This window comes from Indicator indicator, chromosome 27, assembly GCF_027791375.1.
Source record: "Indicator indicator isolate 239-I01 chromosome 27, UM_Iind_1.1, whole genome shotgun sequence".
NCBI classification, from domain to species: Eukaryota; Metazoa; Chordata; class Aves; order Piciformes; family Indicatoridae; genus Indicator; species Indicator indicator.
Genome location: NC_072036.1, coordinates 5,146,362 through 5,162,992, shown reverse-complemented (window position 1 = coordinate 5,162,992; position 16,631 = coordinate 5,146,362). Strand labels below are relative to the sequence as shown.

Genomic DNA, 16,631 nt, shown 5'->3' with positions numbered 1-16,631 from the left:
TGTCCTCCAGTATCTCTTCTACCTTTTGTTGTCACTATCTCTACTCTCAGTCAAATATTTGGTAGCTATGTGCTCGTTTCATAATTCCTGAAATAGATTCACTTACATGAATCAACTGTGCCGTAGGCACATCATAGGAATAAAACTGAATTCTAGATCTTGCTGGTCCCTTTTGACCACACACTGCTTGAACACAGTCCTGCTCAGACATTCAAAGTCTGAATGGCCATGTTCCAATGCACCAAAGCAAGATTTATATAAGGATACAGGGCTAAATTATGAAATAAGCATAATTTCCAACAACAACAGCAAAAAAGTTTAAAGCTGGTGAGACCATGAGAGTGGGATCATGTGAATAGAAACTATAGCCAGTTGTCCATAGCTTTAAGTTAATTTAATAGCAGTGACTTTACAATTCAGGTCTGCTTATCTGCAACATGTTCCCTTTGTTCTGCCAATGCAAAGCAGCAAGGAGATTAAGCTTGCACATCTCTGGAAGGTTCACTTTGGCCATACCTTTGAATTGGTTTTGAATGAGTGCAAAAACACTGTTGGAAAAAAAAAACATTGTTGCTGTGTTACATGTACCTATACATCTGCAACTACTAGACATTTCAGTAACTGTCTTGAATCACTCTCCTTTTTAAGCCCCACTCAAATGATGCTGAAGTGGGGAAGGTGTAGGGAATATAATTGTTGCAGGCTTTTTGGATGACAAATTGAATTTTTATTTAAATGTTTAAAAACTTTGATTATTAAGTTAAGAAAACCTGTGTTAAGCACTACACTTTTACACTACTATAGACTTCAACACTACAATCTACAAACCTCCCCCCCTTTCATTTGAACAAAAAGCCATGATCAAGACATTACAGTTGTGATGAAAGTTAAAGAAATCAGCAAGCTGTTGGAAATCACTGGCTGAGCAGATGGAGTCAAATTAAGCTAGTCTTTTCTGAGACTATAACCTGTACCCTGTTTACAAATGCAAAGAATATGTTCTTAATTTCAATTTGGTTTACTACTTAAACTCAATGATCTTATTTCATCTCAAGTAGTAATTAGAACAAAAAAAAAAGGTACAAAATATGTGTTCTTTCTCTAACATTTGAATAAACATTACATGTAAGAAAATAAGGGCTATAGTTATATATTCTTTTAGGATACAGTGGCCAGAACCTACATTACATATAGTATTATATTTGTTTAATAAATCACTCAGCTGATCATTGAATCATCCAAAACTGCTTCTACTTAATATTGATTTTTTCCTACCTATTCAGGGCACTTTTACAGTACACTAATAAGCAATTTCAAAATGCTGGGTTTGTCCCATTTTAATTGAATTCCAATTTCCATCCTAATGAAGCTTGACAGAAATCACAAGTAAAAATGGAATAATTACCTAGTAGAAATGAAATGCACCATTTACCTTTCCCTATATTAAAACAAACAAACTAAAAAAAAAAAAAAACACCAAACCAAACCAACTGTAAAAACTGAAATCCTGGATAAATGGCTCTTGAACTATAGTATTATGCAATATCTACATTACCTCTCTCTAAAAGGCATAAATTTAGTGAGAAAAGCTGTATTCAAGTCAGGATATTAGTAATAAGTCAGCATGAATCAGTGCCTCTTTTCCATTCTTCTGGGGAAAAAGAGTGATAGACACATGTAAAACTACAAATTTTTGTTTGGAATCCAGGTTTCTTGTTTGCTGCTTTAAATTATGACTGAAATGGATGATTTAAAAGGATTTTTCAATCATTTTGACTGGAAGCAATCCACCCTCTACTACTTCAAATGTGTTTTAAGCTGGTAAAACAAGCACTGTCCACTAGTTCAATCCTCTTAGAGCAGTGAACAAGGAACAACAGCATCAGAAAGAAACAGAAAGCTGCTCTGTTTCTATAGTGGAACTTCTTCAAAGAGGGCAGTGCTGTTTTCTCTGTCCTCAGTGTCATGAATTCAAACCAGACCTGCACTATGAAACACTTCAAACAATTTAAACACATCAGCTTTCCAGAGCAGAGCAGTAAAAGCAACATGAATCTACCTCTTACTAAGTGTTTATTGTAGGCAATGAGTAAAAGTAGTCAAAATATTTCGAGACTATTTTTTTTTCAAGTATTATGTACCTCAAGATGTAGGTTTGGACTTTTGAGACTAAGTAGTTGCAGGGATTTTTTTTTTTTAATTAGCGGCATCTGATAAATTCAATAAAAGCTAAGTAGTGTTTTCAAGTTAAGTGTATTTCTCATTACACAAGGTTAAAATATACTCCAAATAAGAGCACAAGATTCTTTTTGTAAAAAAGAAAAAGAAGTGATCAGGCCTACAGTCTAGCTGTTTGCACACACATACCTGTAGTCCATCATAGACTACCAACACAATGCATTAACTTAAGCCTCTGATTTTCAGGTTTTAAGGCTTCTCGCTGTCCATAGCTACCTGACTTTCTAAGGACCTACTTGATGTAATGAAATGTCAGACTTTCTCTGTGCAAACTGAACATGCATGGACACCAGCTATGAGTAACAGCCCCAAAATCCTCAAACCTACACCAAACACAAGCTAACAGATGTGACCTCATGCTTGTCTGTCTCGGTAGGCTATGGAAAAGCTCTGGCTGCAGCCAAACTAACCAGCTGTGTCCCAGTCCATGGGCACAGAAGAATCCAAGTTTTCAGGAATTTCAGAAAGGAAGGCTGGTGAGGGACTTTTCCTAAGGGTGTCTAGCAACAGGACAAAGGGGGATGGCTTTAAGCTGAGGGAAAGTAGGTTTAGGCTGGGTCTGTGGAAGAAGTTCTTCGGTATGGGGTTGGGGAGACTCTGGAATAGGCTGCTCAGAGAGTGTGGATGCCTCTTGCCTGCAAGCATTCAAGGCCAGGTTGGATGAGGTTTTGAGCAGCCAAGATAGTTGAGAGGTGTCCCTGCTCATTGGTGGGGAGATTGAAGTTGATGATCTCTAAGATCCCTTCCAACCTAAGTGACCCTATGAATTTGAAGCTTCTGTTATCTGCAAAGTCTTAGTTTTTCACAGGCGCTCCTGGGTTACCTGACCTTTAGACTCTCCAAGTAGTTAAACTTACTTTGCTTGATACTTCTGAACAAGAAGAAGAACCACTTCCTTCAAAAATCATTGTCAAATTTGGTATTTTCCTCATCCTGCTGCAAAAGATATGCTATCTGCTTCCTTTTCAACACTGAAAACCAGAAAAAGAGGGTACCTTCTAATTTTTCAAATTACCTTGTTGCAAATGAATTCTATAGAAACCTCTTAAATCTGTGCTTAAGGAGCAGCTTAACTTAAGGCAAGGAAATACCTCACATACCTTTAGCCAGCAAAATGCATCATCTCATCTAATTTATTCATCCAGGTCCCTTTTGCAGTCAGCACAACTAGCACCACTAGCAGCAACTCATGAATTACCATGAGAAGTAGCAATCTCCTCTTGCCCTGTAGTGTGATTTTGCTGAACTTTTTTTTGCCAGCTGCAGACTGCTGTTAGCTTCTGGTCATCACATTCATGAAGTTATGATTTTACCCTCTGGCTTTTGTGTGTTGTTTCTCATGCATTATCAGTTTCACATGCAGTAATCCTCAAGCATACAGATCTTGCTAAATCTGCCTTTTGAAATGTTTTTCATCTCAAAACTTCTCATAGTTATCAAACAGCCTGAGAAAAGGACTGAAATGCAAAAGGTAATTCTGATGTTGCCACTGACAAGCTGTGTGTGGCCCTGGGGCTAGCCTGTCTCCTCACAGCAAGCTCCGAGACAGAGGACATGTGTAGCTGCACAGCTCTCAGCAGCAAAATAAGGACCAAATTGTGACTTGTTGTCACATTTCTGTTTGACTCCTGCTTCTCTCTTACTCCACTGGGGAAATAAGTTGTGGCAGACCAACAGCTGGCATAGAAACCTTGTCTTTCTCCTCTCCTCACCTCCCTGCATTAGATCAGTGCACAGTCTCCAGAGCATTGCAGCAGGCAGAGCTCAGCCTCTGTTCATTCTTCCCTGCGTGGGAGGATAAAGTGCCAGGGGACAGCCATCAACCTTGCACTGTGACCTGCAATAGATTGGACTAGAAAGGACCAACTACAGGGCTGCTGCTGGAGCTATTGTGCACATACCGATTAAGCTGTATCTTGGTAAAAGCCATTTCTCAGAGGTGCCAGGTTTTTGTATTATTTCAGTGGTGGCAGCTCTAAGTACATCTGCTGTTGGACAGATCCAGTCCCCACGTTCATAAACACAGCAGAGTAGTTAGCCACACACCCGTGGCTTTCTAGGCAAGCTCCTAAGTGCATCACAGTCAAGTCCCTGCCATTACAGAGTACTCAGTGAGAACTGAAATGCAATAACTATAATAACACAACAGCAGCAATAAAAACAGCAGATCCTGAGGGTGTTGCAAAGAGAGTACTTAGTATCTCCACTAAGGTTATTTCTTTTAAGGACTTTCACACTTTACTAGGACATTTCTGTGGTTGCAATTATACGTAATATGAGGATGCTGAAGATAATCCTTTGGAATCTTGTCCTAAATATTTGTCAGCAGAAGACCCACGTCCTGCCAACTTTCTAAGTACATTTATAAATTGCTGTCTTCAGAGATCTCCTGCTTTCTTTCACTGGGTTCACTCTGTCAGTGTTTCCACAACAATTTACAGCTGCTGAAATGGATCAGAGGCACATGTGGCTTGTGCTACAAGTAAACAGACCAGGGTCATTGCTTGGTGGCTGTACTTTCAAGCTACTGAGTGTCATTGTCATTTCTTTGCTGCTGACCTGAATGAGCACCCCATTGACCCCATGCCTCTGACACAGACCATGGGGATTGACATGGGTTGTCAGAAAAAGGTACCTTTGAGATATGCACCAACAGGGTCACTTCTCCAGGGCTGGATCATGTCTCTAAACCAGCAGCCATACTGGCCATAGCAGTGCTGCAACCTGCATCACTTTTGCATCTGATGTGTCAGCATGGCACCCCAAAAGGCAAGGGAGCCCAACAGTCTAGCTGATGTCTGGCTGGCACTGTAAAACAGAGTTAAGACTACTACCACAAAGAGCAAGTACTTCCATCCTAATGAAGTCACTCCATTAAACCATGGGCTGGGATGGAGCATGAAACAAAGTCAAAAAGGGACTGCGTGAAACAAGAGGTATTTTAATTGGTTTGGGGATTTTATTTGTCCAAAATGAAGTTTAGATTTCAACTTTCAGATTGCTTTGTGAGTGCCAGAAGTAGCCCCAGAGTAAAATAATCTGCAGTGAAACATTGGCCCTAGGCTGAATTCTAACTTTACTGCCACAAGTAAAATTTTCATCTTCTGGATCCAGAGTTTAAAAATCAGCCACAGCACAGGTCCATTCCAAATATAAGAAAACTAAGCTGAACTAACTATATGGCTTATTTACCTGCCACACTGAAGGTCAGGTTCTTGTGGTACTAACACCCCTTATCATCTGAAGTCCATTTATTTGCACAGAATTAAAAATATCATAGAAAATAAGCACATAGTATTGCAGCTAAAGAACCTCTAAAAACATGTTCAAAATACTTTTTTTAATTTTTATTTTGTGGTTTTATTTCCTTTCTTCAATAAGTTAAATGACTGAAAAGTCACTTCCCAACTGCCTGAAAAGTCTTCTCTTTTTCCTATGAATTTTGGAATAAAAATCTTGCTAAATACTTTTCTCTCAGTTGGAGAACCTTCCAAGAGGTTTATCAATACTGCTCCCTCTGACACTGATGATACTAATGCATTTTGGAAGACTAAAGTGATTTCACTGATTTCCCTCCCAGCAGCCACAAAATAACCAGTGTTTCCATCAAACCTGGTTAAGAATATCCAAGCAAACTAGTGCTAACATGTGGGTTAGGGCTCTCAGGTTTGAGCCACCTGTTTTGACACCGTTTGCTGCCAGAAGCAAATTGTAGATCCATCCATCTGCTAATTGATAAGTCACAGGCACATCATCTCCTTTCTATGGTTAACTGGACAGCAGGCAAGGTCTGTACAATTTGACACAGCCCTAACATCAACCCTTTAGAAGACGACGGGCTCACACTCTAATAGTGCTTAATGCAGATCCTTTCACAAATATTAATAATGAAAAATGGAAGATGAAAAGTACAGCTTTCATACTCTGAAATGCCACATAATCTTGACAAGTAGAATAAAAATAACTTTCAGAAGACTGTTCAAAAGCTCTTTTTTTTTATTGTAGTGTCATTATTAAATTCAGATAAACAGTGGAGTAATTCACACTGAAAAAAAGGATTGGGATGAAATTCAGCTGAAATATTCAGTCCTACATTTAAAGAAGGTTGCATTTTAAATATAGCCCCTGTCTGACTGTGGTTTATAAAATATTGTTATGCATCTAAAATGTTATTTAAATATGAATGGTCAGGAAATATTAAAGTGCATGAAGTATTCATATTTTAGAATATGTAGTTATTGGTTAATATAATTGCTTTCCATTCTTGCAAGCCTAGCTCTGGTGTACTTATTTCAGAACAACTTTCCATGACTCCTTCGGAAGTTTCTGTGGATAAGGATTGAAGAACTGGCTGCTTTTACCCTTCAGTAACTTCAGATGAAGTTCACAAACATTCAGTGCTCCTTATGGCAGATTTGGGGCCACCAAGCAAAACTATTCTGACTCTGGCAAGTCTCCAATTATAAGAGCATGCCAAAGTTTTACCTGAGCAAAGACATGAGGGTGGAAACTCCTGACATTGATGTCCCCTTCTTGTACCACTCTAATGGAGCTGCCTGAACAGTGTTGTTGTGCAAACAAGACTAATGCTATTTTTAGAGGTGTACAGCGATCCAGCTCCAATAACTAGTAGAAAGTCAGGCTATAGAAGTGAAAAAGAGCAAAGGAAAAGCAGGGAAGAAGAGTAGAAAGCAATCCAACAAACAAAACAAAAGGATGCTGGAGCGAAAGTGTTATTTGCTGAGAGCGACAAGTCATAGTGACACGCCAGCTCAATGACACTGCCAAAGTACATAGCATTTTAGGTTAATTATATGTGAAAACAGTTACCATACCTTCTGCTGTCATCTCGGCCATGATGCTGATGGTAAGAGATACTCTGTTTGAAAGGTCAAGATCTACTCTGGCAGCTTAGATGGTACGTCTGGGTTGCTGGCTCTTGCAGGAGCTGCAGAAGGAGGAGGAGGAGGAGGGTCCTCTGCTTTTTCTAATTCTGTTCCTTCTTTTCTACCACTCTGAACTTTCTGCTTCCTGTACAGACTCCTGCCCTCCCAGAGCAACCTCAGGCCTTCCAGAGACAACACTTAAATCTCAGTCTAAAGTGTCAGCTCCTAACAAAAATAGCCATGGCTCACAGTGAATCCTTAGCATGTGTGCATCCTACAAACAAAAAGTAAAAAGGCCAAGTTCTAAACAGGACAGGAATGCATGGAAAGGCAGGAAAAACAAAAGAAATGGGAAAGAAATGTGTAACCCTCCTGCAGCCCTGCTAGCATAATTGCAGTTCTTTCAGGGGTATGTCAGGAAACATGAAATATAGAGTTCAAAGTAACCTTATCCATCCCAGCTCAACTTTATTCTTAGCACACAGTGCTTAGCACATTCTTCCCAGCCTTATTTGGTTTGGGGAGGGTCCTATGAAGCTTACCACTGACTAAGGGGGAGGGTAAATTAAGGTAATTTTCTTCACTTTGATTCTCAGTTATAGCTGAGTGAATTAAGACACCACTTTAAACCTGTGCAATGGGCAACTTAGGTTTGGATTTTTTTGGTACTTTGTTTTCCTGCAATTATCACAACTGCCTTTGAAGTTCATTTAGGTATTAAGAACAGTGTTAAAAATGTAAAGAGTAATACTTTATATCTTCTACATGCAAAAATATTAAGCAGTTCAGATTTTTTTTCCAAGTCTGATTCATTGTAACAAAAAAACAGCTAAATTTTTTTTTTAAAAATCCATGTCTTTAAACAGAATTTTATAGAAGTGAAAAGAAGTAGACTTCTACAACAATTTAGTGGAACAAAAACGTGAACAATTTAAATAAGGATTAAAAAACCTGAGCAAGCTTTTCATTGCATTGCTTGCAATTTCATAGCTGTAGAATTATGCATGTGGGTAAGAGCTTGAAAATGAAATTAGGAAAAAAGTACCCTCAAGCTTGCATACCTCTACATAAATGTCATCACCACCAGAAATCAGATACCATCTTCACAGTTCTTACTAGGGAATCTATAGTCAGCTTGTCTCCATGATGGGCTGGCAGCTTTTCAGCTTGCCCTTGGGAAGTATATGCACCTGGTTCTGTGGCAAAGTATAAGGAAAGAGATCTATTTATTCAGTGCAGAAGATGCAGAAGTGAAGGTTGAGTAACCAGCTTCAAGTCGCCACTAGGATTTTTCTTTTCTCTCTACTCTCACATGATTTGGCTCTGCCACATTTGAAATGTTAGCCTGCCTTAGCCAAGGCTTACAATCAGTGCTCTATATCCTTCCTCAGTTCTACTGACCAAGTCTTTTTCACTGACAAGTATTGATTGTTCACTAGTCAGTGCTTTTCTGATCATTCTCCTGACCCTTCATTTGCCACTTTAGCCTGTCCTTCAGAAGATCCACCTGACTAAGGTTGCAGAAAAGATTTCAGACAAAAGACTTATCCCTTCAGAAATATTCCTTCATGAATACCAAAGAGTTCTATGGAATCACAGTCACATCACAAAGCAGCTGCCCACAACAGTTCAGTGGTTAAAGAATGCTAGGATGTGGGATACTGAGGCAAAGCCCTTCTCCTCCCTCTTTTTAACATGAAGAGTTAAATATTGAGTCTTCTGTATTTTGAAAGATATGCTACTTGCTTGAGATATGAGAGATACCATCTTAGCTGAAGACATGAAGCATAAGGCTAATCAATATTGTAAAGTCAGGATTTTTTTTCCACTTATATTGCTATTCAAATGGAAATGAAATAATAAATGCTCAGTTTGGGTAAGTAAGAAGAGAGAACTAGGGAAAATATCAATGCCTGAATGTTGTGCTTGTTTAAGGCAGCAAGATCCTGAAATAAGTTGTGGGCTATATTCAGAGGTATCTGATTGTATAACTGTATGTGTATGGTTGCCTTTCCCTCACTGTTTCCATTTCAGCTCCTACCACCTGCCTTCTCGCCTCCATGTCTTACTCCCTTTGCTGCTATTTATGCTCACGCTCAATCACAGGCTGATATTCTGAAACCAAAATACAAGAGCAGAAGTGAGAGAGAGAAAATCCAACTGGAAATCAATGTTCCACAACCCAGTGTCCACAAGGAGAACTGCTTGGTAGTCTCTGTATCCCTTGAGTATGCCAAACATTCATTCTGAGAATCAGGCTATAACTGTTGTATGCACAAATACCTTACATCAAGTTCAGCTCTAGGCATCTGCATTGGAAGTTACACAGTTGCTCCCTTAAAGGGGGACAAAGTCAGGGAGATGGATGTCATTTACTGGAGATAACCATGGCCTTGGCAAAAATACACAGAACCAAGGTAAACCAAGTTTTGACTTCCAGTATGTGCATGCACATTTGCTTTGAAAAATGAATACTATCATTTGAAATTTACACAAAGTGATATCTGTTTTCTAGGAATCTGATCAAAATTTAGTTGAAGGCTTGTTACAAATTTTGTGAAAATAAAACTTAGTGCCTGGCTCAGGTTTAAGAGTTTCCTTTACAGGAAACTGAAACTCACATTGCACAGGAGGACAGCACAAAACCTGTACAGTTCTTCACCTAGCAAGGCAAGCATTAATTCCCTGACCAAGCTTATATATTGAACCTGACCCTTCTCTGGCTAACCTGACAGGAGATCTTAAATAAAATGTCCTTTCTCTCTCCTTATTCATATTTAAACAATAACAAACCTCCAAAATGTGAAACTTCTGTTTCTTGCAAGCAATCTCTAAGCCCAGGTGCACACAATTTCTCCTCATTTTCTTCCCATGAGGTCTCAGGCACATTGTGAAAATGCTCTTAGCTTGAATCAACAATAGGTGCTTCCCACTCAGAGAGGCTACCTGGCAAAGGGAGTGTCTTGGGATCAGATCTCACACTCAGGGAGTAGTAGCAGCAGGTTGTGTTTCTCCTCACACTAGATTCCTGAGATGTGTAAGTCTGTGTTGAAGAAAAAGTGAAGGCTCCACAGTTGCCTGGATAGGGAAAAGCAACAGTTTGATGAAGAGGGAAGGAAATGCTATATGTTGCTATAGATACCTGCATATAACCCTTGACCCCAGATAATGGGTGTTTCAGTGAGAATCCTTACTGACTAATCAAAGAAAAGCAATTATTTGAACATTCTATTTTAGGAAAATGGCAGGCGGTTACTATTTAACAGATTCTAATTCACATCCCTGGTTTGGGACGAAAAGTTGTGTTCATATAATCAAAGTAGCATTATACAAATTTTATGAGCTGATTTCCAGGTTGCCTTGATGATTTTATTAAGAAGGGAATAGGGCAAGACAAGAGATCACATTGAATTCCTAGGTAATGAGAGGAGAGACTTTCATACTGACATAGGCTAGTATCTGAGAAATTGAGTAAAACCACCAGCCAACAAAATGCAGAACAGTGTTTGAGCTTCTCAGCTAACACATTACTGGGGAATTCTGAGTTCAGTCCTACAAAACTAAGCAAAAGAAAAGGAGCTGGTATTGCAGTACATATCCAACCACACAGCAGGGTCCAGAAAGGAAACTGAACCTTAGATATATCTGATGAATCCTGGGAGTATATACTCATCAGAAACAGCCAGTAATCAACTGCTAAGAATTAAATACAGGACGGAAGTAAGGAAAGAGTGGATGGTACTGAATTGAATGAATGGTAAAGACATGTGCAGAAGGAAATATAGGATTAAAGTGATGTCTGTCACTGTGCTTTGATATGCATATGAAGAATATTAATATTTGCTTGAATCAACTGGCTTCCGCTGAAACAGATATTTCTACTTTTTGTGTGTGTCGATTTTTGTATAGATTCATAGAATCATTAAGGTTGCAAAATACTTGAAGATCATCAAGTTCAACCATCAATCTAACACCACCATGCCCCACTAAATCATGTCCACACAGATTTTGAACACCTCCAGTGATGGTGACTCCCACTTCCCTAGAAACAGATGTAGCTGTGACACTACACAACTCTAAAGTAATTGTGGTTTTTTTTTTTTCATTTGTGATTACTATTTCATGAATCACATTTGCAAGACATTTAGAGCCAATCTGACCAAAGTATAGAGTTATTTTGGATATAGTGAAGTATACTCAAACTACATAACTAAGCCAAACCTAGCTATCATATCTGATCTAGGTTAAAGCTTGGTGTCTCAGTAATCAATCTGCATAATTTTTCAGTTAGACAGCTGCATACACAGTACCTTTACACAATTTTTTCTTCAATCTGTAGGAGATAGTTAGATCTGCCCTCCATTTAATGTGACTGACAGTCACAAAGCTTTGTCTCTGCAGGCAGACTGGTCTGAGTGCAAAGCAACACCTGTCTGGGGACAGCTGGCAAGCACACTAGGGTCACATCACCTTGGCACTCTGAGCTCATTAAGGGGCATTTGGTAAATTAGGTTTCAGAAAAAGATATTACTCCAAAGGTACATGATAGAAACTCAGCATGTACAAAAGAAAATATCTCTAGCAAAGCATTCCATGGACAACGCTCCTGATTATACATGATACTGAAAAACTGCTTGTGGAACCTCAGTTTGGTTATGTGGCTGAATAATGAACCATTTCTGACATCCAGAAAGACCCACTGATTATAAAACTACTTCCAGAACACAGGGATGTTACAAGACATCCTAGCTGGTCTTGCTGAAGCGAGCCGAGTAGATAATCAAAGCTTGAGACTTCAGGCCTCCCTCAGTGAAGGGAGATCAGGCTAACACAGTCCTCTTGGTTAGGACAATGGGGGGTTCTCAGTGTTCTTTGCTCTAAATGTACCAAATATTAGCTTCAGGGAGGGCATCTACTGCAGCATGTCAAGGTGGGCTGCATTTGCATGAGCTTTAGCAGTTCCATATTACACAGGTTTTCCCCTTGTTCTTCTTTATTCTTGCTATTCATGAGTTGTGCTTTATTAGCACCCCTGTGGCTCTGCCTTCACACCTGGGGAAATTCTCAGAAGCTGTCTCACAGATAAGGCAACCTCCATGGGAGTGAAGAAAGAATAGCTGGAATTGACCCTTTTTAAGGAGCAATAACAAAAAGTCCACTTTCTTTGTCCTTTTCTTCAGGCCAAGCTGCATCCAAGGTCGATGGTGTACAGAATATAAAAAGTAGCAAACCCATTATTAGAGATGGGGGCTGGCTCTGACTTAACACAAATTACCCCTATCAGAAATATTGATTGGGAATTATTCTAATAGCCTAATGAGCTTGGAGTGCTGACTTGTTAAAAAATGGTCTTCCAAAGGAAGATGGTTTGATTTCTGATTAATTTCCCTTTGAGAACAGGATTTAGTTCTGTCGGGTTTGTTGTTGTTCTGGGTTTTTTTGGACTGCTTTTTCTTTCAGCATTTTAATTTCATCCCAAATTCCTGTGTTGACAGGACATATATATATATATATATTCCATAAATATATGAGCTCATTTTTTCCTGAATTTCAAATTTCAGACCTAGCTCCCAATTTCCATTGATACATTTCCAGTTTGTCTTCAGACCTAGCTCTTTTAAAAAGTTTCAGTAGAAAACAGCACAGAATTTTTTCCAGCTGTGAGCATAGCTGATCATACCGCCAAAACAAATGAAAACAAAGAAAATTTCAGGCAAAAATCTGATGTGAGAAGACAAAGGCAAATACATGTTTTTATGCCAAGCAATTAGGGAGGAATATGGGGTACAACTAAGAGTCAAGTATCTTCACCTTTTTGAGGATACTCGGAATTGTCTGCTCAGCCTCACCTGAGCTTTTCTTCTTTTTCATGAAGAATCTCCATGTTTGTTATTTTACATCGTGTACTACATGTTCTTAGACAGTCAGGCTTGACTAGACTTTCTATAGTCACATTAGCAAAAGATTCCTCTTGTAAATAAATAATTCCAGTCAAAACCTCAGGAGCCCTATTTGGATTTCGTCTCTTTCTGGCTTTTCCTCTTAGAATCTAAACACAATGAATTAAAAGCCACTTCCCAGCTAAGCACCATTTATTTGGAAATACAACATTAGGGGGGAAACAGGCTTGGACAACAGCAGATTATATAACTTAGTCTTTCTTTGCAAGTAGACCTTTTTGTCCCTGATGTCCTCATGTGTGTGACACAGCTGTACCTCTAAGAGTGGTCCTGTAGACACTGTGTGTCTTCTGTGAGGCTTTTTTAACAGCAGATTTTTCTGTTGTTCCCAAGTCCCTGTTTGCCCTGAGATATTAGGACCTGCCTGAGTTATGCATTTCCACAGATGGGATAGGTATCAGCTCCTGGCAGTGGATAAATCATTCTTTGACTCCTGAAATACGAGAGTCTGCAGGGGGAATTAACCCTCTATATTCCACAAAGTCAGTCACCCATCCAACATTACACAAATTGATGATGCAAAATCCTCAAGAAAAACTGGCATCTGTTGTTTGTCACAAGTATACAGAGCACCAGATTCCGAAGAGAAAACAAAATAATGTAAAGCAGGCAAAATATTTCAGCAATTATCAGTGATAACAAAGAAACTGCATGACAGAAATCAGATTTCTAAAACAATGGTTCAGCATATCTAAAACCCATCAGTGTATCATAGCTACCATATTATGTTTTGATTTCTAAGCTCCCTCTACACCATCCTCCACCCTCCATAAACAGCTCCTGCTCCACCACCCCCATTTTTGCAACCCTCCCAGAGCTGGGGGCAAGACCCTCAACCAGCCAAGATACCACACAGAGGAGCTCAGCCCCAGTAAGGAGGCCCAGCCAGCACTCATGGATCATATTGGAGAAGCCATCAGACCTAGTTCTAATTAGCCAGGGGGCCACCAGGCCCCCTGGCCTTTGTCCACCATCACCAATCACCCAGTGTGCACCATGAGGACTCACCAGTGATGAGAGGAGGATCCTCAGCCCAGATGGGCTCAGCCTGGGGCTTCTGCCTGTCCTGGGAGGGATTAAAAAGGGGAATGGGTGGGGAGAGCAAAGTGGCCACACCTGGGGTGGGAGGAGATTGCAACAGAGCCCAGGTACTCTGGGATTTGAGGGAAAAAAGGGGGGAAAGGGGTAGATTGTGAAACCGGTGTTATTGAGAAAGAATGGATATAAAATAATATTCAAATATGAACTATTGACTTTTAGTGGTTGCTAGATGCTTAATATGGCTGGTTTCAAGATGTTCCACTACTCTTAGATATTAGATAATTTATTGACAAACCCAAACATGATTTTGATAGGCCAATATTAAGTTCAATAAACAAAAAAACCCACACACCTTCTGCTAAGGTAATGGTATAGTGTTATCATCTCAGTAAACTCTTTATCTCAACCCAGAGGTCTTCTAGCAATGTTTCCTGCTTTCCTCTTTGTAGGTATACTTTGCTCCTGAGCATGGAGAACGTGATCCTTGAGTCGTCAAGAAGGAGGGCAACAGACCACTGACCTATTCCTGCTCCTTGCCTGCAGGCATCTCCAGGGTTTTGGATTGAAGGGCTGGTTTGGGACAAACTTGAGGGATGGCTGCATTTGATTATGACAGTGGTTAGCTCCATGGATACACTCCAAAGGACTTCAGAGGATCTCCCTCTGCTCATCCTGACCAGAAGGCGGTTCTCGCCCTCCACTCTGGTGAGATCTGACCTGTAGTGTTGTGTCCAGCTCTGGAATCCTCAGCACAGACAAGACATGAAGCTGTTGGAGAAGATCTAGAGGAGGCCACAAAAACAATCAGAGGACTGGAACACCTCTGCAATATGGACAGACTGAGACACTTGGGGTTGTTCAGCCTGGAGAAAAGAAGGCTCCATGGACACCTTACTGTGCCCTTTCAGTACCTAAAAGGGGCCTATAAGAAAGATGGGGACAGACTTTTTAGCAGGACATGTTGTGACAGGACAAAGGGTGATGGTTTTTAGACTAAAAGATAGGAGATTTACATTAGATGAGAGAAATTTTTCATAATGAAGGTGGTGACAGGGTGTCACAGGTTACCCAGAGATGGGGTAGAATAATTCCATGGAATGGAATCATTCCATGTCAGTTTGGACAGGGCTCTAAGCAACCTGATGTAGTCAAAGATGTCCCTGCTCACTGCAGGGGAGTTGGACTAGGTGACCTTTAAAAGTCTCTTCCAATTCAAACCATTCCATGATTCTATGATTTTTCTTTCTCCCTCATTCTAGCCACAGTCCTACACAAATTCACAACTGCAGATGAAGAACACGGTTTTGTTGTTGTATTTATTATAGTTGATAATAGTGTTGTTATTAATAAAGATATTATTAATGTTAATTATAGTAACATTAGGAGTAATACTATTTGTATTATTATTTCTATTATTACCGTTAGAATTATTATTACTGTTGCTGTTATTACTGTTTTAAAAGCTTTTTCATTAAACAATTTAGCTTCTCTACAGAGTGCAAGTAGAAGATATGAATTACTAAATTCCACCTTGTCATCACTGACAGCTGCAACTGCACTGTGAAAAGTATGTCTGAAAAACAAAGGATCTTTAAAAAGGAGAATTAAATTTGAGCATTAATGTCTTTACCACTCATGATGGTGGATATACACTCTTTTTCCTGGAATACTATGTCACCATTTGTCCCTGTCAATCACACTAGACTCCTGTCCAAGCTCCAACATAGCTCCAAAGTCAACTTCCTAATGTAAACCGTAAAAAATATTTGTCTAAAAGCATGTACTGGAAAGAACTGCTACATTTTTCTCACTCCTTGTCTCCCTGCTGGAAGAGCAGAACCCTGACAAATCAAATGCAGAGGACTACAGTGATCCTTAAGGGACAGTTAAACCATTTCTTTTTCCAAATTCACAGCTGAAATGAAAATAAAATCATTAATTACCCCACAGACACAGAGTAGAAGATCCTCAACTGCGTCCCCAGAGCTCGGAAGGCAAGGCAAGGACATTGGGGACTTTTGGAAGCTCCCAGCAGCATTCCCAGGGCCTGAGGAAACCGTGCAGCTCTGGTACAACTGGCACAAACGGCAGCTGCCAAGGAGCTGTTGGCAGTTGTCCCCCGTGGGGTGGAGGGGTTGTGCAGCCAGCTTCAGCAGTGCAGCACGTCGAGCCGTTGTGTCACTGTAAAACAATCCAGACTGGGACACAAGAATTTTCTGTGTTAGGGAGATTTGGCCTCCAGCATAAAGGTTTGCACTCGAGATCATTCTGTGAGTTCTGGAAACAGTTACAACTGTACTTGTGTGTTTGGAATTCATAGACACTTTTTGAAGCGGACATATGGCTATAAAATCCCATTTGGTATTCCCAGTTCAATAAAGATATTCTTCTTTGATCAGTTGTGGTTCTCCCCCTTTGCTGAGCTATCTGGACAGTTCAGGCTCCTGCTGAAAGGTTTTGTGAAGCAAAGGTAACCTCGGTGTTTGGATGCCACTTCAGCTAACAA

The 16,631-nt window shown here is 39.9% G+C and overlaps 1 protein-coding gene across 1 annotated transcript in view; it reads right to left on the bottom strand.

The window, feature by feature from the left end:
* TRDN (triadin) overlaps positions 1-16,392 on the bottom strand; it is a 212,119-nt gene extending 195,727 nt beyond the window's left edge. The window contains 2 exon segments of the mRNA XM_054393020.1: positions 16,080-16,185; positions 16,187-16,392. Coding sequence (XP_054248995.1) covers positions 16,080-16,185; positions 16,187-16,392 — 312 coding nt within the window.
* Between the last annotated feature and the right edge of the window lie 239 nt (positions 16,393-16,631).